At 40.4% G+C, this 23,019-nt stretch overlaps 1 protein-coding gene across 12 annotated transcripts in view; it reads right to left on the bottom strand.

Moving 5' to 3' along the window:
• ULK4 (unc-51 like kinase 4) overlaps positions 1 to 23,019 on the bottom strand; it is a 518,222-nt gene that overhangs the window by 276,266 nt on the left and 218,937 nt on the right. For 11 of the 12 annotated variants that reach the window (XR_016394710.1, XM_089919133.1, XM_022563634.3 and 8 more), the window contains one exon: positions 19,300 to 19,348. Coding sequence is in view for 11 of the 12 variants with exons in the window: in XM_089919133.1 (XP_089775259.1) it covers positions 19,300 to 19,348 (49 nt within the window). In the remaining variant the exon portion in view is untranslated. Of the gene's footprint in view, positions 1 to 5,848; positions 13,003 to 19,299; positions 19,349 to 23,019 lie in introns of those variants that run through there. The other variant, XM_089919141.1, reaches the window with a different exon arrangement.

Here is a 23,019-nt window from a genome sequence, read left to right as displayed (position 1 = left end):
CCAGACAGGAAGTGCAGTTATAAAGGAATTCAGCCACTGCCAGGACGGCCACCAGGCGGGGAGGTGCCCTCAATCACGCCAGCACCTCCTACTGGCAGAACCCCAAAGAAGCCAGAGGCTAAGGAAACCAGGTGATGTAGCTGGTTGGGCCGGCCTCCCCGGGCACTGAACAGGCTAAAAATGCAGTTTGTTCGTTCTAAAAAGGGCAGTCAATGGAGAATTACTAACGCAATAGTATTTGAAGCTATGGACATGGATAGATTTACTTAGGGCGAAGTATGCAGATAAAAAAGAGAAGGGGTCCCAAGACAGGCTCTGAAGCGCCCTGTATCTTCGAGGTCAAATACAGCTTGAGGAGTCCGCAAAGGGGCCTGCGAAGCAGGAGCTAGGGAGGTGGGAGGGAAACTGCAGAGGGTGGGGCCACAGAAGCCAAGGCTGAGAATGGTCTCAACAAAAGAGGGCAGGCAATTTTATCAAGAGCTGTTTTCAGGTCAAGGAAGTAACAACAGAGACCACGGGATGTGCAAGTGTGAAAGTCATTGCTGACATTGACAAGCACAATCTCAGTAAAGAAGTGAAACAAAAACCTACAGAGTAGGTGAGGAAACCGCCTAAGGTAAAAAAGAGAGCATCAAAGACAACTCTTTCAAGAAATTTAGCTACGAGGGTGCTAAGAGAAATTAAGTAATAACTTGCAGAGAAGTGTGGGAAGAAGAGCATGCCTACTATTTCGTAACAAGAGAGCCAGAGAAGACAACAGCTGAGAGAAAAACCTTACAAAGGCCAGAGGGGGTGGGCCCAGAACACAAGTCGAAGACTTGGTTTGCCATTGATAAAAGGAGGGTTATTCTAGTCATTCCACCAAGGGGACGGTGGGGGAGAAAGAGAAGGAGACGGGTACACGTGCCTAGAGGTCGGCAGCTTTGGTGCTGGATGAGCAAATGTTTCAGTGAAGCTAAAGGCCGCTTGGTAGTGGGAGCTGTGGTTTGAGAGCGGGAACACACAGAGCACCACGGATTCCCAGTTGGGATTTAGTCAGTTAAAGAGAAACGGGTATAGTCAGTATGGTTGTGTTTTTCTCCAGCAGATTTTAATTTATCAGGTTAGGGTTGATGGAAAACAGGAAAAGAGCTGGGCTTAATAAAAGTTGTGGCTGTGACAGGTAAGGAATGGGGGGGCGGTAAGGGAACTGGGGTCCAAGGGCATGAGATGGATACATCACGGAGCAGAGAAAGGCAAGTGAGGACACAAGGGACGGAGAGATAGTGAGAATGGCGGCATCAAGGGTCTGGACACCCCCATGAGGCGGAAGGACTCCTGAGAGAACCACAGTAGGTGAGCTGGAAGGACAGGAGGGGCAGTCAAAGTGGGCTGCTTGGAGCGAGACTGTGAAGGGAGTTCCCTGATGAGCGAGGACAAGGTTAGAAATGTGTCCCCCAGGCTGGACACACGAGGTACGTGCAGGGGATGGAATAGAACATTCGAAGTGAGACGGCTGAGGTACTGATGGCCATCTACACGAAAACTGAAGTCACCAAGAATGATGACAGCAGTAGACGTGGGAAGGAAGAAAGTGAGCCAGATTCCAGGGAAAGCTCTCTCAACGTGAGCACTACTGACATTTGGGGCCAGGGAGGTCTCTGTTGGGGCCAACCCTGTGTACTGTATGCTACCATAGCATCCCTGACCTCCACCCTCGAGACAGAGGTAGCATCCCACCCGAGTGTCTCTTTGCAGCTCCCCGGGTGGGCGGCCAGGCCTGAGAACAGGCCACACCTGCAGAGTCCTCAATTAAGAGTCGGGGGTAAAATCCACTGAGCGCCCCTGTTCGCAGGCAGCATGGAGGTGCCTGAGAAGGGAAGTCCCACCCAGAGTGGACACCCAGATGTTCTGGTATCTCCCCACCCTCTGGTGGGGCACCGTGGAAAAGCCTTAAGGGACATATGTCCCCATGTGCCATCCAAAGCCAACCCAAGAGCTAACTCTTCTTCTGTAGCTGGGCCTTCCTTAAGGATTCTTGAGGCAACTCAACAGGATCCAAGAATTCTTTTCTCTGTGTGGACCAAGGGAGATACATTGGCAAAACATACCACGTGGCAAAAAGTGAAAACCAAAACGTGCCTCTTGACATGTATTTCCCTAAATTAAAAAAATAATGACCACTTCCTAAAAACAAAAACAAAAAAAACCCTCTTTTCTAAGCATTCCTTTCATTACTGGCGATCCCTGACTTCCCAAAGGACCCAAGCTAATAACCCTTAAGAGTTCTAAGGCCCCTGAGGGCTGAGTGGACCCACCAAACATTACAAGTATCCCCCGTATGCAAAACCAATGAAAGCAGATTCGCCCTGGTCCCAGATGACCTCACCACCCCATGGCTGAGCCGCCTCCATCGCAGGGAGAAAGGCCTGGCCTGGCTTCAGCTGCAACCCCCGGCATCTATCTAAACAGTTTACAGCACTGCATACTTTCTCAACTAAACCCTCTAAAATATTAATTGTTAAAAAGTAGCTCAACTGGAGCTATGGAAAACTATAAAACATTTTATAGTGAAGTAAAATAAAATTCCAATGATTCAACAGATACAGAGCATCTCAGGAGACCAGACAGGGGGAGAGAGATGTATGTGAGCAATCTCCCAGAGCACATGAGTAATATATTTCAAACGAAAGCCTGTCATGGAGAGCAAAATGAATCATTTTTACAACGAAACCTAGAAATTGCCGTAGTTATATGGTGCGGCAGGAAGTACTCACGTGTGAATCATGTGGGGCAGCATCAGAATAAAAAGAGAACATTTTTTCTGCTTCGCCCAATTTAGGTCAAGAATCATAATGTGAGTCTTAATCTAAGAAAACATCAAATATATGTGGATATTTGTATCACTTACCAAACACACCAACACAAAAAGACCCAAGCAGATTTCCAAGGCAGTCTCAGTTGCTGCTTCTACAAAGACTGCTCTGTGATGTTCCTCATGATTGTTTACAAGATAGGCTTATCATAAAATACAGTAAGCGGTATTCTCTTAGTATTCCATTATTGCTGTAACAAATTAACCACAAACTTAGCAGCTTAACACAAAAGTATTATTTTACAGTTCTGGGGGTCAGAAGTCCAAGGCGGGTCTCACGGAACCGAAAATCAAGATGTTGGCAGGGCTGCATTCCTTCCTGGAAGCTGTCTCCTTCCCTTTTCCAGCTTCTGCAGGCCGCTGCATCCCTTGGGCCCCACCTTCCGCCTTCAAAGCCACCCGTGACCATGGAGTCACATCTCTGAGGACTCCTCCTTGCACAGTTAAGGACCCTGTGATTACACTGGGCCCAGGGGGATAAAATCCAGATCATTTCCTTATCAGAAGGTCAGCTAATTAACAGCCTTAATTCCACCTGCAACCTTAAATCCCCGTCGCCCAGCAACCTAGCATGTGCATAGGTTTCAGGAATTAGGACGTGGACGTCTCGGTGGGTGGAGACAATATTCATAGGTAAAACCTCTCAACATCACTCCTACCCACAGCACAGGAGAGAATCTACATTAACATATAAAAAGACTGCTCAGAAAAGGCATTTTCAAAATGGGAAGGTTAGTGAATAATAACTACTGGTTAATATCTACAAAAATAATCTACTTAACACTGCTTGTTTTACTCACGTGTTGTAAAATGTGCTTTCCACACAAATGGTTCCCGGGTAGATACTTCTAAATTAAATTGAACCATGTCAAATCCTTGGTTAATATTCTTCTGAGGCTCACAGAGGACAAGAAACAGAGTCTGGACCCCCAAAGCACCTTCCTTCCATCCACCACCACTCCCCCTTACACACTCTCTCGACCGCGTAGGTATTCACTGAGCACCTACTATGTGCCAGTCAGTGATCTGAGTGCAGGGATACGATGGCGACCAAATATGACATAGTTCCTGCTTCACGAAGTCAGTAATCATGCGGTAGACTTTTAATCAACTAATCACACAAAACAAGCATAAAACTGCAAAATGACAAGTGCTATGAAGAAGGACAGGGTTTTGTGAGCACCTGTGACAAAGGCCTCTCACCTGGTCAACAGAGACCAGGTGATGCTCAGAAGAGACAGCTGGGAAAAGAGACGAGGACTCACTGCCAGTTTACCTTGACAGGAGAACAGACTCATCCAAGCACAGGAAGGACAGGCACGCCCGCCCTTTGGGGAAGGGAGCAGACAGAACAAATACACACTTCTGCTGGTGAATATGGTCCAATGTGCAAACTGCAACACTTCCTGCTCAGCCCAAGTGTGCTTCCCTCCTGGAAGGGGCGCTGATCACCCCACAAGCAGGGAGTTGGCCCACTGTGTCTCTGTTACAATTTACACCATTCTGTGTTATAGCTTTCGAGTTATGTCTGCCTCCACTGTAAACTGTGAGCTCACTGAGGCCAAGACCTGTGTTTCATTCTCCTCTCTAATTCCAGCAGTGCCTGATGACCAACTGACTGAACAACAATGATGGCCACAGGTCACGCCCCAAAACTCCACATAATACCACTTTCCACTTCTCTCCCTGACACACACTCAGGAAACAGATGTAGCTCAGGTTGATGCCTATTATTTCTCAGAAGGAAAATTGATAAATGGATAAAAGCACTTAAATCAAGAGACCAGGACAAGAACAAAATAATTCTAATGAAAAGAGAAAAAGGGGGCTTCCCCGGTGGCGCAGTGGTTGAGAGTCTGCCTGCCGATGCAGGGGACACGGGTTTGTGCCCCGGTCCGGGAAGATCCCACATGCCGCGGAGCGGCTGGGTCCGTGAGCCATGGCCGCTGAGCCTGCGTGTCCGGAGCCTGTGCTCCGCAACGGGAGAGGCCACAACAGTGAGAGGCCCGCGTACCACAAAAAGAAAAAAAAAAAAAAAAAAGAGAGAAAAAGGAATGATTAATGATTCTTTTAAATTAATGTAATAGAATACAATCAGTTGAATTGATAAATATCCAAGACCTAGTGATTTGGGGAAAAAGCATTAAACACTATCTTAATGCAGACAAAATGAGAGAAGTCACAAATATACGAAATTAGGAAGAAAGGTAAATGTCCAATATGAAAATAAATATTTACACAATGTACTTTAATAAATAATGGATTGGATAGTCTAGACAAATTCAAATTTCCAAAGTAAATTAAAGAAGGAAAAAAAAAACCCTGAAGAGCCAATAACCAGGGGACAAATTTTAAAGTTGTCAAAAAGTAATTGAATGAGGAGAAGAGATAAATCTGCTGTATAGAAAATTCCAAATAATTTACTTAGATACTCTGCCCTCAAGAAGGTGGAACTTAATCCCCAACCTCTGAGTGCCTAATGACTTGCTTCCAAAGAGTAAAGTATGGAAATGGGGGAGGAGAGTAACTTTAGAGTAGAGGAACCTGACAAATTCCAGCCACATAATCAAGGTTAACACACTCAGTGACAGGTCTTGTTGATTGCCTGTACCCTTGATATGATGTGATGAAAACAGCACTTTACCTCTGTGGTATTCCTCCCCCAAGCCCATAACTATCTCATCATGAAAAAAAATTGGACATACTCGAATCATGGGATATTCTTGAAAACACCAGTAATACTCAAAACTGCCAAGGTCATCAAAAACAAGTAAAGTCTGAGGAAATGCCACAGCCTAGAGAAGATTAAGGAGACATGATAACTAAATATTCAAGTAATCCACAGGAAGGCAGGAGAAAGAAAACAGAGAAAGAACCAAAAACAAAAAAGGAAAAACAGAAAAATAAAATGGCAAACTTAATATCTAACATCAATACTTACATTAAATATAAAAGGTCTAAATAAATCACTGAAAAGACAGATTTGAAGAGTGGATTAAGAAATAAAAACGACCCAACTATATGCTGCCTACAAGAAACTCATTTTAACTATAATGATAAAGGGAGGCTGAATATTTAAAGGATGGAAAGAGACATACCTTGCAAACATTTATCGAAACAAAGCAGGTGTGGCTATATTGATATCAGAAAACACAGACTTTAGAGGAAAGAAAATGAGAAGGAACACAGATATTACATAATGACAAAATTATAATGATAAAATGACATGATGATTCAAATCACCAAGAAGACTTAACGATCCTAAATATGTATGAAGCAAGGAATAGAGACGCAAACACACGGAAATACAAACTGGGAGACGAGAAAAGAGAAAGAAACAAATCCATAATTATAATTAAAGACTTCAACACCCTTCTCTCCTCGACTGATAAAATAACTAGAAAGAAAATCACAAGGATATAGAAGTCAACACCACCATCAACCAAAACGGTCTAATCAACATTTATACAACACTTCAACCAATAACAGCAGAATACATATTCTTTTCAAGCATCCACAGAACATAAACCAAAAGACCATATCCTTGGCCATAAAACAACCCTCAAAAAATGTACACAAATTGAATGATGCAGAACATGGTGTACCAATGTAGATTTTCCGCTTTTGATACTGTACTCTAGTTAAGTGTGCTACAACCACTGGGGGAAACTGAGCACAGTACACAGGACCTCTCTGTGCCACCTTTCCAGTTTCTTGTGAAACTATAGCTATATCCCAATATAAAGTTAAGAACAGTGGTAGGCCTGACATGAAAACTACAGAACAATTTCATACATTTACAAATACTTAAGTAAAAACCCTTCTACAAGTTCGCGTATTAAATCTAGCACGACATTAGAAATAATAATGCATTATTCCTTAACTATAATATAGCCACGTAACACCTAAGGCTACTCTGTGCCAGATGACAGGCGAGGCTACAGAGACAGGTGTGGCCCCTTATTCTCAAAGTGCGGACGAGGTAGAGAGGTCTCTGAAATTCAAAGGATGAGATGCACTCAGCCATGCAAGGAGACGGGAGAAGAACATTCTGGGGAGAGGGACTAGTAGAAGCAAAGGTCCTGAGGAGGAGAAAAGGAGGCCTATGCGTAGCCTATTCAGTAAACTGAGCTGTCAACATGGTAACAGCACAGTCAGGAAGGGAAAGTGAGGATGACATGAGGTGGGACAGGAAACCACAGTCAGATCATGCAGGGTTCGGAAGGAATTAGATCTCATGATATAGGTGATAAGAAGCCCCTACAAATAGAAATATGCTGCTGAAAGGTTCTCACATAAGACACGGAGTGGTGTGACATACACTTCCATATTACATGGAGGATTTATTCTGAGATGGAAGAAAAAACGGGATGTCTGATGCCCATACGATGTGACATATAAAGATAGAGCATAAGTGTGCTAGAGATGAATACAAATGGATGAAACGACCAGAAGATACCTAGTATTCACGAGTCATTAAACATACATAAGACATCTGGGCCCTAAATGTTCATGATACACTAAATATTAAACTAAATACTAAAATAGCAGATACCAATACATGAAGTTTTAATTAAGCCACACATTGGTGACATCTACTCAGGTGTGTTCTTTGCTTGAGAAACACAAATAAAACCCATGGATGGTCAGCAAGTTCACTGGCAAGTACGGCCAGGGCCAACTATACATGTCGCACCAAGTATGTGCTGTTGGCCTGAGATACTTTCCATCGGTGGCAACTGTTCCTCAGACGCAACTCTGAGGAAGGCTGATGCAGCCTGAGGGTGCGGGGGGATAGCATACAAACACACTGTTCCTCAGGATTCAGGTGGAGTGTACTTCACTCTGCTTGCACCCTATTAAAAGGTCTTAATTTACCCTACGCCTTACTTCTCACTATACGCACTTAATTGGGTCAATAAATCACGTGATGTGAGTTTTTTTTTTATTTGATCTGTGATCCCCTATGTCCAATGACCCTTGGTTACTTTGTCTGGTAGTATATTGGGAGGTAATCATTACATCAGGGTAATTACCTACATGATAGTAGGCAAACTGAGGTAAATTAAAGATGCATATTGTAAACCCTACACCAACCATTAAAAGGTAAAATACTCAACTGATATAAAAGGTGGCTGGAAAAGACAGAAATAAACGAGAAAGAAGAACAGAAGATGCGACATGAAACTAGTAGTAAGATGGTAGATTTAAATATTTTTAATGAAAATGTTCTAAACACCTCAAATAGAAGATTAATATTGTAAGACTGGATAAAGAGGTAAAATCAAAGTACATCTATCTCCAGGAAAACACCTTTAAATACAAAGACGTAGACAGGTTAAAAGTTAAGGGATGGGAAAAGATATGCCTACTAACACTAACCAAAGAAAGCTGCATGGGCTTCCCTGGTGGCGCAGTGGTTGAGAGTCCACCTGCCGATGTGGGGGACGCGGGTTTGTGCCCCGGTCCAGGGGGATCCCACATGCCGCGGAGCGGCTGGGCCCGTGAGCCGTGGCCGCTGAGCCTGCGAGCCCGGAGCCTGTGCTCCGCAACGGGAGAGGCCGCGACGGTGGGAGTCCCGCGTACCGCAAAAAAAAAGAAAAGGAAAAGAAAGCTGCAGTGGTGATAGTAACATCAGACAAAGTGGGTTTTAGAACGAAGAATATTACCAAGGAGAAAGAGGAGCATCTCATGATGATAAGGAGTTCCATTCCTCAAAATGACACATAATCTCAAATTTAATTTTTACATGGAATGACAGAGCTTCAAAGCAGAAAACAAAAGTGATATAACTGAAAGGGAACTAGCCAAAGACACAATTTTAGCCAGAGACACTATTACCCCTCTCTCAGTAAGTGACAGACAAGTAGACAGAAAACCAGTAAAGACACAGAAGACTTGAGCGACACTAACAACCAACTTGACTTAATTGACATTCACAGGACACTCCAACCAACAACAGCAGTTACACATTCTCCACAAGTATATAGGAAACATTTACCATAGACTGGGCCATAAAACAAGTCTGAAGAGATTGTACAGGATGCAAATCGTACAAAGTATGTTCTCTAACCACAATGTAATTAAGTTGTAATCGATAAAAAATACATTTGGGCCCCAAATATGGGAAAACTAACTAACAGACTTCTAAATAATCCATGAATCAAAGAAGAAATCACAAAGGAAATTAGAAATTATGTTGAACTAAATGAAAATGACATAAAACATATCAAAATTGAAACTAGGACAGTGCTTAGAGGGATATTTATAGTACTAAGTGATTACAGTAATAAAACAGAGAAGTCACAAACTGATGACCTCAGCATCTCTTAAAAAATCAGAATAAGAGCAGAAAATGAAACCCAAAGGAAAGAGCAGAAAAGGTGTAATAAAGAACAGAAATTAACGAAAAAACAAATAGGAAAAACAATCAATAAAACCAAAAGCTAGTTCTTTCAGAGGGCAAATAAAGGCAGTAAACCTCTAGCTAACTAAATCAGAAGGGAAATAAAAAGGGAACACTCTTTTTCATCACTGTTCAAAAAAGCAGTATCAGAAATGAGAGGGAGGCATCATTATAGATTCTCAGACACTAAAAGGATAATAAGGTAACACCATAACAACTTCATGCCAATAAATCTCACAGCTTAAATGAAATATACAAATTCCTTGAAAGACACCGAAAGAAATAAACTGAATAACCCTCTATCCAGTAGTGAAAATCAATTTGTACTTTAAAAGCTTCCCACAAAGATAACTTCAAGCCCAAGTGGCTTCACCGGTTATTTTTACTAAACATTTAAGGAGAAAATAAATACCAATTCTAAAAGAAAATTTTTCCCAAAAATTTGCAGAAGAGGGAACATGTTCCAACTCATTCCCTGGGACCAACACTACCCTGATACAAAAAATAGAAAAAGATTATAAGGAAAGAAAACTATAGAACAATATCCTTCATGGACATAGTCACAAAATACTTAAAATTTTTACTAAATCAAATCCAGCATTATATATTAAAAAAATACAGCATGATCACATGGATTTTAACTCCAGGCGGCAAGACTGTTTTAACATACAAAAATCAATCAATAAATTCACCATATTAAAAAATGTTTTAAAGTGATTACATGATGATTTTAAGAGACGAAGAAAAAAAATCCGTCAGTGAAATCTCTCAGCAAACTAGGAATGAAAGGGAACTTCTCAACCTGCTAAAGGATTCTAACAAAACCAATGGTTCAGATCAGACATAATGCTTTCTCCCTAGGAAAAAGTAAGTATGCTCAACAAAAGAAGCCAGGGATTCATTAAAAAAGAGAAGAGTCCATCCCTTATTACTAGTTTATATAAAATTCTAGGAAATGTAACCTAATCTACAGAGACAAAGTAAATTAATAGTTGCTTGGGACAGGAATGGGGGTAGGGAGGGATGGGTTAAAAATAGGCACAAGGAAATGTTGGTGATTATGGGTATGTTCATTCATTATCTTGATTGCATATTTATGTAAAAACTCATCAAATTATATTGATACATTTAATATATGCAGCTTACATATGTCAATACAAACAATAAACAAAATACAGTGAATGAATGATAAATATGGCATTTCAAGTCACCATCATGTTGAATTACATCAACGAACACCACTGAAAGAATTTGGTGATGGTGAGAGGGAGGTATGGGGAAGAGAAAAGCTGGACTTGTAGTCGTTCCTCACAACAAAGTTATTTTGGAGCAAAGATTTAGGATTTAATGATAAAACCATAAATGTATAGAATAAAAGATGGATTAATACTTTATAACCTTGTCGAAGAGAAGTTCTTTCCTAACAGAAGCTATAAGCAAAAAAAACTGATAAATTTGACTCTGATATTAAAAAGCACACGGGTCAAAATACAAACAACTGACAATTTAAAACAGCTGTCCCCAACCTTTTTGGCACCAGGGACTGGTTTCGTGGAAGACAATTTTTCCACGGACCGGAGTGGGGGGATGGTTTGGGGATAATTCAAGTGCATTACATTTATTGTGCACTTTATTTCTATTATTATTACGTTGAAATATATAATGAAATAATTATACAACTCACCATAATGCTGAGGCTGAGCTAAGGTGGTAACGTGAGCAATGGGGAGCAGCTGTAAACACAGATAAATCTTCACGCACTGGCCCACCGCTCACCTCCTGCTGTGCGGCCGGGTTCCTAACAGGCCAAGGACCACCGGTACTGGTCCGTGGCCCAGGGCTTGGGGACCCCTGATTTAAAAGACCAGTAATACTCAGTTGTGAGTATGGCAAGGCAGGTGTTGTTTTATACTACTGCTGCGTGGGGAATTTTATATTACCACTTCAGAGAGTAATATTAAAATATAAAAGATGTATATACTTTGGTGTAATATGCAACTTTTAAGAACTTATCCTATAGAAACTCACACAGATGTACAAAGATATTCTCTGTTCAGTGCTGCTCATATTAGCAGAAAGTTGGGGGGGAAACCTGAAATGTCCGTCAGTGGGGATTGGCTAAATAAATTATGCTAATACAAAAAATATTATATGGCCATCAAATAGAACAAATAACACATATGGGTGTACATACATACACACACACACACACCCTGCTGCCATGGACACTGTAAAGTAAGACAGATATAAAATATATTATTTAGTAGGGTCCCATTTTTTTAAAAAAAATAAGAGAGAGATAATACATATGTGGGGGACTTCCCTGGCGGTCCAGTGTCTAAGACTCCACACTCCCAATTCAGGGGGCCTGGGTTCGATCCCTGGTCAGGGAACTTGATCCCACATCCTGCAACTAAGAGTTCACATGCCGCAACTAGAATCCCGCATGCCGCAACTAAAGATCCCGTGTGCCGCAACAGAGATCCCACATGCTGCAACTAAGACCTAGTGCAGCCAAATAAATAAATAAATATTTTTTTAAAATACATACATGAAAAACAATGAGGAAAATATGCATCAAGCTGTAGGCTGTGATATTATGGAAGAATTTCCCATTCTATCTTAGACATTTCTGTACGATTTGAACTTTTTACAAGCACGTACTGTTTTTGTTGTCAGAAAAAAATAAACCAAAAAATCCTGTGTAATAACTTGCCCTTACTGGCATCTCATCATAGTGTTTCTCCAATTTGGTACCTCTAATAAATCCAAAATGCAATTCACTTGCTAGAGCTATTTAAAAAGCTCTCCTTTCCCCATAAATCTGTAACCTGCTTTACTGCATCAGATTTCCTGGCTCAGCTTGAAAATCCTTTGCAGCGAGGGGGTAAGCACATAAATTCTGCTTTTTCTTGCTCATCCAAGAAAATAAATGCAAAGAGCATCAAAAGCAAATGCTAGTAGATGTTTGCTGCTTTAATCAAAACTAGTAACTTTTTACTGGTATTTCCACATTCTCAAAAAAGTGGGTATCTCAATAATTTTGGTCATGAATAAACTTATGGGGTCCTACATTACTGAGGAACTTTCAGATAACATAACATTCACTGGTCATATATTGAGAATGAATGATCACTGCTTTTAAACTTGGCTCTTCCAGTACCTCTTTGTATATACCACAAGTTACCTTACCTTGGTCCATCTATCAAAGGGCCCCAAACACACAGGGCTTTGGAGTAGTGAGAATGGGCAAGGCCTGATGACCACAGTGGGCATTTTAACAGAAGCCTGAACCCAAAGCTGACCAACGGCCAATCACTGGGCATCCTCATATATTGCAGAGTTAGGAAAGAAGTAAAGTTGAGTGGTATCACTAGTCATGGCCAAAATTCAGGGGAGCTACAACCACACTGTCTTTTGTGAGTACATTATACTGAAGAACACTGGCGCTTCCTACCGTTTCATCTTCCAATCCACCATCAAGGGGCGAAAGGTCAGCTGCGATTGAAGAAAGGGTCTAAATATAACAGCCATGCCTCACTTCCCTCACTTGTTCACTAATAAATCAAAACATACTGAAAAACAAAAAGCAGGGAGGGCAATGTGCTGGGGACGAATGCGGTTTGGTTGTACATAGAGCAGTTTCCTCCTGAAGCGAAAGTCACAATGTGACTGAGGATACAAGACAGGAAATCACCTACTGCAGCACTATGCAAGCCACGTATTTTTAATATTCTGAAAGCTGCAGTAAAAAAAAAGAAACATAAAATTAATTTTAATAATATTCCATTTAGCCCAACACACCCAAAATGCTGCCATTTAAACATGTAATCAATACAGGAAAATTAATCAGCTACGTTACACTCTTTTTTCCCTTGGAAATTTGGTATCTATTTGACACTGTGAGCGCATCTCAATTCAGACAGCCACGTTTCAAGTGCTCGTTGTGCTACATGTGGCTACTGGCTACCATATTGAAAAGCGCAGGTCTGCACGAGAAATTTAATCAACAGCACAGGCAATGAGATGAGTGCAGGGGGACAGGCTCACATAAGTACCTAAGATTCACAGCCCTTCAAACAAGACCACCTCCTCTTCTTCCAGTACTATACTAATTCTTTTGCTTGTTCAAAATTTAATCCAGTGTTTGTTTTCTCTTGATTCTCCCTTATAACACCTTATTGGACCATGTGTCTCTTTTCACTGGTCTGTAACTCATTCTTGTTGAGGTTTCATTTATTTGCTATGCCCTAATTTTACACTTACTTCTTCACAAGTCTAATCCCACGATCAATTAAGAATAAAACCAAAAAAACACAAAAGCTTAACACTCTTAGGAAGTACATTATTTGACATCCTATCACCTTCTACTTCTACGGTTTGTAACTAGACCATCTCCTTACAGAGAAGGAAGAGGGAATAGTACCTGTTTCCTCAAAGTGAAGCCCAGGAACTAGAGCATAACTAGAAACAAGAACAATGATGATAACACGCAAGATTACACTGACTTGGGAGAAGCGCTATGTAACACACTCCCTATATATGCCCTGTGACTGGCCAAAGATATCCTAAGCCCTATTTTAGCATTTTTTCAGTGGATATAACATGTAGTTTTTATCTTAATACAGTCCATCTTCTTTCAAACCATTTGGGCTGATTATGCAGTAACTAGTCATGCTTTAGTCCAAGTATACTGATAGAAGTTTATTTTACTTAGCTTCAACCCATTTATTCAGCTAACCAGATAACATGGTATTGATCAGATCAAAGCCATTAGGTTCAGCTGCTGTACGGGCAACTTCACTTCATTCAATCCAGTATCAATACATTGCACACTAGCCCCAGAGTTATTCTGTAAATATCAGTTTACAGAACAGATCTGCGCAAATCCATCTCCTTCCTCACCCCCACTGAACAAAACACTTCGAAGTACATACTTTAATGGCAGTAATGTTAGCAGTGTATAATATCATCTTCGTATACACCAGGAATTGGTTATAGAGCTCCATCTTACAATCTACAGAATCCCTGATAGGTATCCATGTAGACAGAAAATTCAGATTTATCCCCTGCATTCAGTACGTACTCTTTGTGTAATTTTTAAAGTACCTTCCTCAGTCAAGCATTTTGAAATTTTAATCCAATCATGTTTTCTGTTTTAGAAGCTCATGCTCAAGCACAGGGCAGCAGCTTATTAATGGCATACTGGACACAAGCATGCAGACGCTTAAACTTATAAGTAACTTGTCATTTTAACCCTAAGAACCAATTCACATTAGATGGGCTGCAACTAGAATGGAGCAAAGTAATTTTAGAAGCCTGATGAACGCTCAGGATTGGAAACGTTCCTTACATGTAATGAGGCTACCAGTCTGTACTACTTTGGTATTTCAGGGACTAAATCCTTTAGGCTCCAAAGGTTGGTAAAGAGACTCTTTTCTAAATATACAGTTGACTTGGAAGATTTACTCAAGCTTGCTTCAACTGTTATCCTCGAGAACTGTTAAAACAATATAATTGTCAAACTCGTGTGCTGTTAATCCCATTTTTATTGTTAACATTTGCCAATGAAATTGCTCTTTAATTGTCTGCTCTGGAATAGACACATAAAATGTCATGACAGCAATATTTTGGCACATATTGGAAAATCTGCTATGAATATAGATTTTTTTTCCAATAAAATACAGGTTGCCCATATTACTTGGCATTATAATGATTTACAGAAGTAGGTCAAAACATAAACCACTGAAATAAAATGAAGAGAGATTAGAGTTATAGCAAAACCCAAAGGCTGATCCATCCAAATTCATACTTAAGACACATTTCAAAGCAATGTCTACTCTTTGGAAAGTGGCAAAGGAGAAAGAAGAATGCTTTCCATCCCGCTCGCCCAGCAACTCTGCACTCAAAAACCAAGCCACCAGGTCCTCCTATGATTGACTTTCTCCAGGAGCCCGCATTTATTGAGCAGATCCAGACTGCCTTAGAGTCGTAGACCCTGAAGGCTGTATGTGGGAATCGAGTCAGCTAAAATCAATGCAGGCTGCCTGAGCCTCCACTCCCCTCAACACAGCTGCCTTGTGCTGCCAGGGAAGCAGCACCGAGCTGCTGCGACAGCTCCCTTTTGTAAGCTATCAGCTACCTGGTTCTTCCCACCGCTTGGCCTGCCAAGAGTGGGGACACTTGCAGCTGGAACACAGGATTAAAAACATCCTGCCTGTTCTCTGGCCTGAATGTGGTGTTAGAACTCCTGGACCCTTAGATGAGACCTCTGAGACCAGCTCTATCTTTTAAGCTCCCTTCCCACAGTCCCTTTGGCTGATGTCAGAAGCCTCGCTGATGGAGTCCTACAGGTGACTCCCAGAATCCGGCTTTCAACCTGTTTCAAGTTTCCAGTATAAGCCCATGACCCTAATCCTGATCCTCTCCCAGACCCAACCCCAATGGCCAGGCAGCAGAGGGGCTCAAAAAGTCTTCTTTTAAATAGAGGATCCTGATTTTTTTTAATTTTTAAATTGAAGTATAGTTTATGTACAATATTATATAAGCTACAAGTGTACAAGATACTGACTCACATCTTTTCAAGGCTATACTCCTTTTACAGGCATTATAAAATATTGGCTATATTCCCCATGTACAATATAGCCTTGCAGCTTACTTTATTCATAATAGCTTGTACCTCTTAACCCTCTACCCCTATATCGCCCCTCCTCCCTCCCCTCTCCCCACTGGTAACCACTAGTTTGTTTAGAGGACTGTGATTTTGAAGAGCATAAATTATTTGCAAAGCCAACAAATAAGAAAGAACCACAGTATAAAGCCCTGCGGGAATCTGGTCCCAAACTGCTCACTCCCTACCATCTCTCCACGGCTCTGGTGCAGGCACATTTAAGTACTCACCATCCCCAAAGCTGGAATGCCCCCTCTCCTGGTGCCTGCAGCACCAGGCCCTTGTTCAAAGGTTACTTCTTCTGTGAAACTCCTCTCCCTACACGGAGCAGAGCCAATCACTCCCTCCCCTGGAGTTCACAGTATTCTCTTTCTCCCTTGAGAAACCTCCTACCAAACAGGATGACAAATTTAGAATTCTGCTGCCTTCATTTTCACCTCCCTCCAAGCCTGCAGGAAAGACATGGAAGCTGACTGCAATTCCTGCCCACCAGAAGAAACAGCTTTGCTTTGTAATGAAAAACATCTAGGAGAGGATTCTTACACTGTGGGTAAGAGCATATCATACGAGGAACTCTAGAAAACAACGATGTTATAAAGCCCATTATCAGGCTCTAAGTACATCAAACCGAAGATGGAAAACAGTTATGTGCTAAGAGTGAAGAAAAAAATCATCAAGAGGTCACAGTGGACCACCAGCTAAACGAGTCAAATGCTGTTGTATTTTTTAATGAGTGGCTAAAAGACACAAGCAGTAGCCAAAGGGTCTCGTACAATCTTTTCATTACGTCTCGTTCTGATCAAACCATTGCTAGAAGCTGCTATATATATGCCAGACACCACCTAGGCCCTTGAACTTAGAAACCAAACCCAACTGAAGTATACACTGTGTTTTCTTGAATCCAGGAATCCATCAGTTCTAAGATACACCATTATTTTATCAAGCACTACAGAAGAAAAATGCTGCCAATTAAACTATGGCATGGTTTCTTATTACTTAGAATTTTCATTTTATTTTTATTGAAAGAGCTCTTTTAAACTTAGACATATATTTTTCTAATATATCGTTCTTGGGCACTAATAAAAAGAAAAATAAAACTGAAGTGAATTGGTTAAGGCAATGACAACCAGGTCACCTGGCTGAAAGCAACTGTAAAATGTCATTGGTTTGGGAAGTATAGCCTGGATTCAGAAATGTTAAAATATGAGGGGAAAAAAAAAAAGTACAGCATAGAATCAATAAAATATTACGTCTAGCTCGGTGACAAAAATTTAGAAAGGACAAGGTAATAGTTCATAGGATAACTGCTACAAAGATACTTCATTGATTAAAAATGTATTTATACAGAGAAAAAAGTAGTGATTATTCAACTCAAGAAAGTCAAAAATAGAATAGGGATTCAATAATGTTTTTCAAACACATCAAAAGTCCTGTCCCAAAAAGCAGTGATTTCCAACTGTTTTTTTTCTTTACTTTTTCTTAGCAGCAGGACCTCTTTTCAAAATAAGGGCCTACAAAACACTTGAGTATGGAGCTGTTCCGGCAGGAGGAAAAGCCTCCTCCCAGAAATGCCTCCGAGGTCACAGGGCTCAGGACAAGTTGAAATCCTGACCTGGAAAGTATATGTCACTTCTACGCACCCCCAACGACAGCTACAACACAATGACAGGGGTTTCAATGGTGGCATTAATCAGTTAAACATCTGCACAATATGAAGCCTTGCTAGGTGCTTGTTATACAAAGATTCATCACGTATGGAGGGGTTTCGGTAACATACACGGAAGAATTTTCCAGGTGTGGGATTTTAGACCTTGAGATGATTGCCAAAGGCTGGGTAGAGAACTTTCTATCAGTCACAAAAGGAGCTGTATTGACCTCAGCAGCTCAGAAGCCCTCCTGGCACAGCAAGGGGATGAGTCACATCCATGAGTTTAAGGTCCAGTCTAGCTCCAGCTCTCTCTGTCTGCAGCACCAAGTCTCTTTTCAAGTGCAAGCCAGAGGTGGCTGAATGTGGACAGCTTTGGCTCCTGCCCCCTGCCCAACCGTGCAGCCGAACCCAACATTAACGGCACCCGTGGCCCTCCAAAAACAAATCCAACTCCACAACGAATTAGCAAGTGATGTATCTCCTACTGAAGGTGGGAGATGCACATACCACTGGGAAAGCTTAAAAAATCCCCACTAGACAGCTGATGATCTCCATGGTTCTTCATCTCCTTTTTCTCCCTTTCTTCTCCTGATACTGCCTCTAAAATCCCCTTTGACTATTTGAAGCAATACAATTCTCTTAGCATGGCAGCTCTGGGTCATCTTGTTGTCACTTGAGCGTGCTTTGGGAATACTACCCATGCCCACCCCTACTCCCCGCCTAACTCAAATAGCTCAGCAAACCCAACAGCTCTTCACCAAAAAAAGGGCGATCTGCAGCTAAGAAAAATAACGTTTTTACCAGACAGCCCTATCAGCACGCAAACAACTTGTAGATTAATAATTTAGGATGATTAAACAGGGCTAATCTTCCATTGGTAGGGTTATCAGACAATAACAGCTATTGCTCTACTGATGACCAAGGCAGGCTCGGCTGATCTGACTGCAGACATGTATGTCCCCCTCCTTTGTCCCTTGCACTGTCAGTCAGCTATGGAGGGAAACATTTTGGTAAGGGGGGGACAACCCACTCAGGTACAAGAGAACACTTCTTTGGCTAAGGGCACTCCCTTGCTATAAGTACCAACTGAGTTTTCAGCCTAATTCTCAGATTTCTATTTAGTATAAATAGGGATTTATCAGAAGTGAGAAAAGCCAACCCTACGTCCCATTTTATTCTCTACACATAGGAACCAGAGAGGAAAGGTCTTCTTTAACCGATGGTTTTCAATCAACTTGTGTTCTATGAATGGAAAAAATGGTGTACAGAAGCTAAGCTATTCTACATTCTGAAGAAGACAACTTCTGCCCATAGGCATAAAATTGTTGATCTGACCCAGTGATGACAAAGTCAGAGAGCTTCATGGTGAAAATCAGAAAATTCATATTGAAGCACAGTGATCGTCATTCTACCCTTCCTCCACAAACCAACCTCAGATACAGTATTCTTTCTATATTAGACAACATATTTTTTAACTTTATAGAAATAAAATGCAAAGGATTTTCAGAAAGAGGGCAGGTCATTAAACAGCATCCCTATACAATTTCAGAGCTAGACAAGAGCTCATACAAGGAAACTGAGGCCTAATAAGGTTAAGTGACATGATGGACACACAATCCTTCTGGGCAGAGTTAGGGTTAGAACCCAACCAAACAACGTGGTCAAAACTTTAAAAACTTTTAAATTTCACTTGAATTTCGGACGCACATTTCTTCTCTTACCAGAATTACATCAAAAATGCGTGGGATCAGTTTGCTTTCTTCCACAAGTCTGTTAAAAAATGAAAAGATAATTTATTAATTATTTTAAAATTATTTAAACTGCTACCCTGATATGGAGCATTGCAGCCCCATGTTTTACTGCTTAAATTCTGTGACCGGAAAATATTATGACTAAATACTCATTTTAATACACTGAACTACATCTAAACACAAGAAACATGAGGCTTCTTTGCAAATGACTATTAGCTTAGCCTCACTGAACTGTAGCAAGTAAAACCTCAGACTGATATTTATAAATGTAAAATTTTATTAAAGTTCACAATTATTATAAAGACTGTCAAAGTAGGCAATGCCAGCTGAAATAATGTAACCAATCCTCCCTGTGGTTAAATTATTAGCATGCCACACTGTAATCTTTCATATGCCTCATTAGCTATCTTCTCAGCATTAATGATTTAATGTACAATGATTTTTAATGATCTTTTAAAAAAGGTAGACATCAATCACGCAATAGTTTCTAGGCACTTTCTCTCATCAAACCTAGTTATAAATTGTCATCTGTTTGTAACAGAAGAATTTTTTCATGCTACTTAAGGGAAAATAGCCTTGATTCAAAAGTGATAGTTTTTTAAGGACAATACTTCAATCTCTAAATATTCCTTTATTCCAGGGGTCAGTAAACTTTTTTCTATAAAGGGCCAAATAGTAAATATTCTAGGCGTTGCAGGCCACACAGTCTCTATAGCATCTACTTACCTCTGTCTCCATAATGTAAAAGCAGGCATAAATAATACATAAATGAATAGGCATGGCTGTGTTCCAATAAAATTTTATTTATAAAAACAGGCAGTGTCCCATATTTGGCCCACAAGCTATAATTTTCTGATCCTGCTCCAGTTTAAAAAAACAATCAGGTTCCTTAACTTGATTAGAATTTACTTTGTAGGATAAACTACAGCACTTAAGACAAGCATGTTGTTTTCGTTGCATGTATGTGTTGTTTGTCTATTTCACAGAAAACACCAGGAGGACAGGAAGGGAATTTATCGTCTGGCCTCCCTAGAGCTTGTTTGTCTATGATAATACATTGATGAAAGAAAAGCCTATGAGATTAGCCAAAAAAAAGATCACAGCGTTTTACAAATATCTGTTAAGGAAAAGTGAGATACAGAGAGAAGTCTCAGAGACTGAATCACTTAGAAAGCCCTAGCTCAGTATCTAGCACAAATAAACGCGATGATTTCTGTAGTCTCGATATATTAGAGGGAAAAGGTTTTGACCACAAATATTAAATTCATTTACATTCTCTCACTTTCCTGGGCAACTGAAGGCTCAGATGTGAGGATGGAGCTCCTTATACCATGCCTGGGCAGGACAGGAAATGCACAGACTCAGGACCAAGCACAACTTTACCTCAGCACATTCTTAATCCTCTTGCTCAGCTTCCTAGATGTTAACCATATCGTTTGCTAAATAGGTCTTTTTCAATTTTTATGATATATACTTTTATTAGGCCCAGGCTGAAAGAGCCAAGCACATACATCTCCAAGTGGCCCTAGCAACCACAGCCAAGAAAGTCACAGGGACACAGGCACCACTGCCTCCCCAATGGTACCTAGAAGTGACAGCTCCCTGTATCACAGCCTACCCCAACATTCAGATCCAGAAGCAGCCACTCACAACACCAGCCTTTCTGTGATGGTATTTTAAAATACATTCTATTACTAACATATGATCACATAAACGACCTTAATTCTTTCTTAAAAATTGCAACTAGTTCGTCTCCTGGTCTCTGCATGACGAGCAGGCTGGCCTGCACTACCTCTTGAGTCCCCTTCAAGTTCTAACACTTCGATCCTCACATTCTTCTGAACACAATCAACCAGAAAAATTTTGTTCTTTGATTTGACTAACACATAATTTAGAGCCACATCTGGTAAATAAAAAGGGAACTCAAGCTAAATAAAATCACTTTTAGTGAAAAAAATTTTTTTTCTATGACATTTTCTGTGACTCGTGAACTAACCTCACATGTAATCCCCAAAGCACTCTAAAGCAGGTATGGGACAACGGTGGCTGCATACACTTACAACTATCTGAGGCAGCATTTTTCCAGACCATGGGAAGTGACTGATAAGTGGGCAATGAGTTTACCGGCTATTGACTAGCATTTTCTTAATTTAAAACAATACAATAGAAAATATCCAAGGGTGTCACACACAGTATTGTCCGTGGCATTTTTATTTCACTTATAGGTCTGAATACGTGTACTGGGTAGTGACATAAAATGCATTTTGTTTTACTGTGAGCTGTATATAATATATCTGAAATCCACAGATTTTAGACTGCTTTAGAGACCATAGTTTTCAATATGTTCTTAAATTTTGATTTTAAAAAATACGTCTCCTTACTTTAAGCATCTCCTTTCATACCATCATAAGTCCAATCAGTAGCTCGGTTCTCAAATGATCAACCCTTGATGTGCTCTGAGTAATGGAGCTCTCCTGCTCTGACCTGGTCCTCTGGGGAGCAGCTCCGGTGCTCAGGCCTCTGTAGAGCAGGGAGGAGGAGGCTTACCTCTAAACAAAGTGGATGCGGCCGGTTCTCAGGGATTTATTCAGGCAGCAGGTCTTAAGTCATCACAGAGACTTTGGAAAATCATGCCTCCAAAGGCTATCTTATCCGGGGGCTCTGTTGTGGTTGGCCCCCATGATTTAAACGACCAGTATCATCTTACTACATGAGTCTGTTATGTCCTGAATTTGAAACGAATGAAATTTCTATGGTTTATAGACAGCCTGAAGGACAGGAAGGGAAAAGATTTATGTGAATTTTTTAAACCAAAAACAAAGTAGAGATCTTTTTGAACTTATCCCAAATCTTCAAAGGATTGTGAAGACAGTAACTGTAGACCAGTAAACTTTTCTTCCTTTATGTTAGCCATCTAAGCACACTGTATTTAAGTAATTCCAGATGATTAAATTGAAATATACTGCCCTTTCCAAATTCCATTCTTGGGACTACTTTACCTTGGGTTTTTTCTTGGGGAGGGGCGTTCTTCTTCCCCTCAACAGTGTAATTTAATGATAAGATTGTACATGGTGAAAGAATCTTCCTTACAAGGTTTTATTACAGGAGATTGTCTGGGACTTTGTATATCTGTGGTTTATGTTATTAACAAAAGAGGTGCTGTTTGAATTAGAAAATTTTGAATGAACTTATGAAAATCTTTAGGATACATTATTTGGCATCCTAACTCCCTCCTGTTCTTAAAGTAAATGTTGCCATTGGTATTGGGAAATTTTTAAACATCTATTTATTGATAAATTATTTATTGATAATTTTTAATTGATAAATCATTTATTGATAACATCTTCATGTATTTATTAATGCTTGATAACTCATCTAAAATACCATGTATTTAAATTCTGATAAATACTTAGTTGAAATTTATCTCTGGAAGCTATGAGCACAAATTTTAAGAAGATTTTATCATAAAATGTGCTAAATGATTACCAAAAAGATTAAAATGTATACTTTAAATAATAGGTCAACACTTTTGATGTAAGAAAGGACAATTGCTTTCGAGGTAAAGTTATTAGCGGTGACCTATGGAATCATGGCGGCCTTGCTTTTCTCTATTTTCTGGCACAATTACATTTCATATACTTTGAAAATAGGGCTAAATATAAAGTAAGCCTAGCAATATTTAGATATAAA

This window comes from Delphinapterus leucas, chromosome 10, assembly GCF_059928025.1.
Source record: "Delphinapterus leucas isolate spDelLeu-1000000601 "Yukka" chromosome 10, BTC_Dleu_Yukka2, whole genome shotgun sequence".
Classification (NCBI taxonomy): domain Eukaryota; kingdom Metazoa; phylum Chordata; class Mammalia; order Artiodactyla; family Monodontidae; genus Delphinapterus; species Delphinapterus leucas.
Note: the sequence above shows the minus strand (reverse complement) of the source record. Positions and strands in the feature narration are given on the sequence as shown.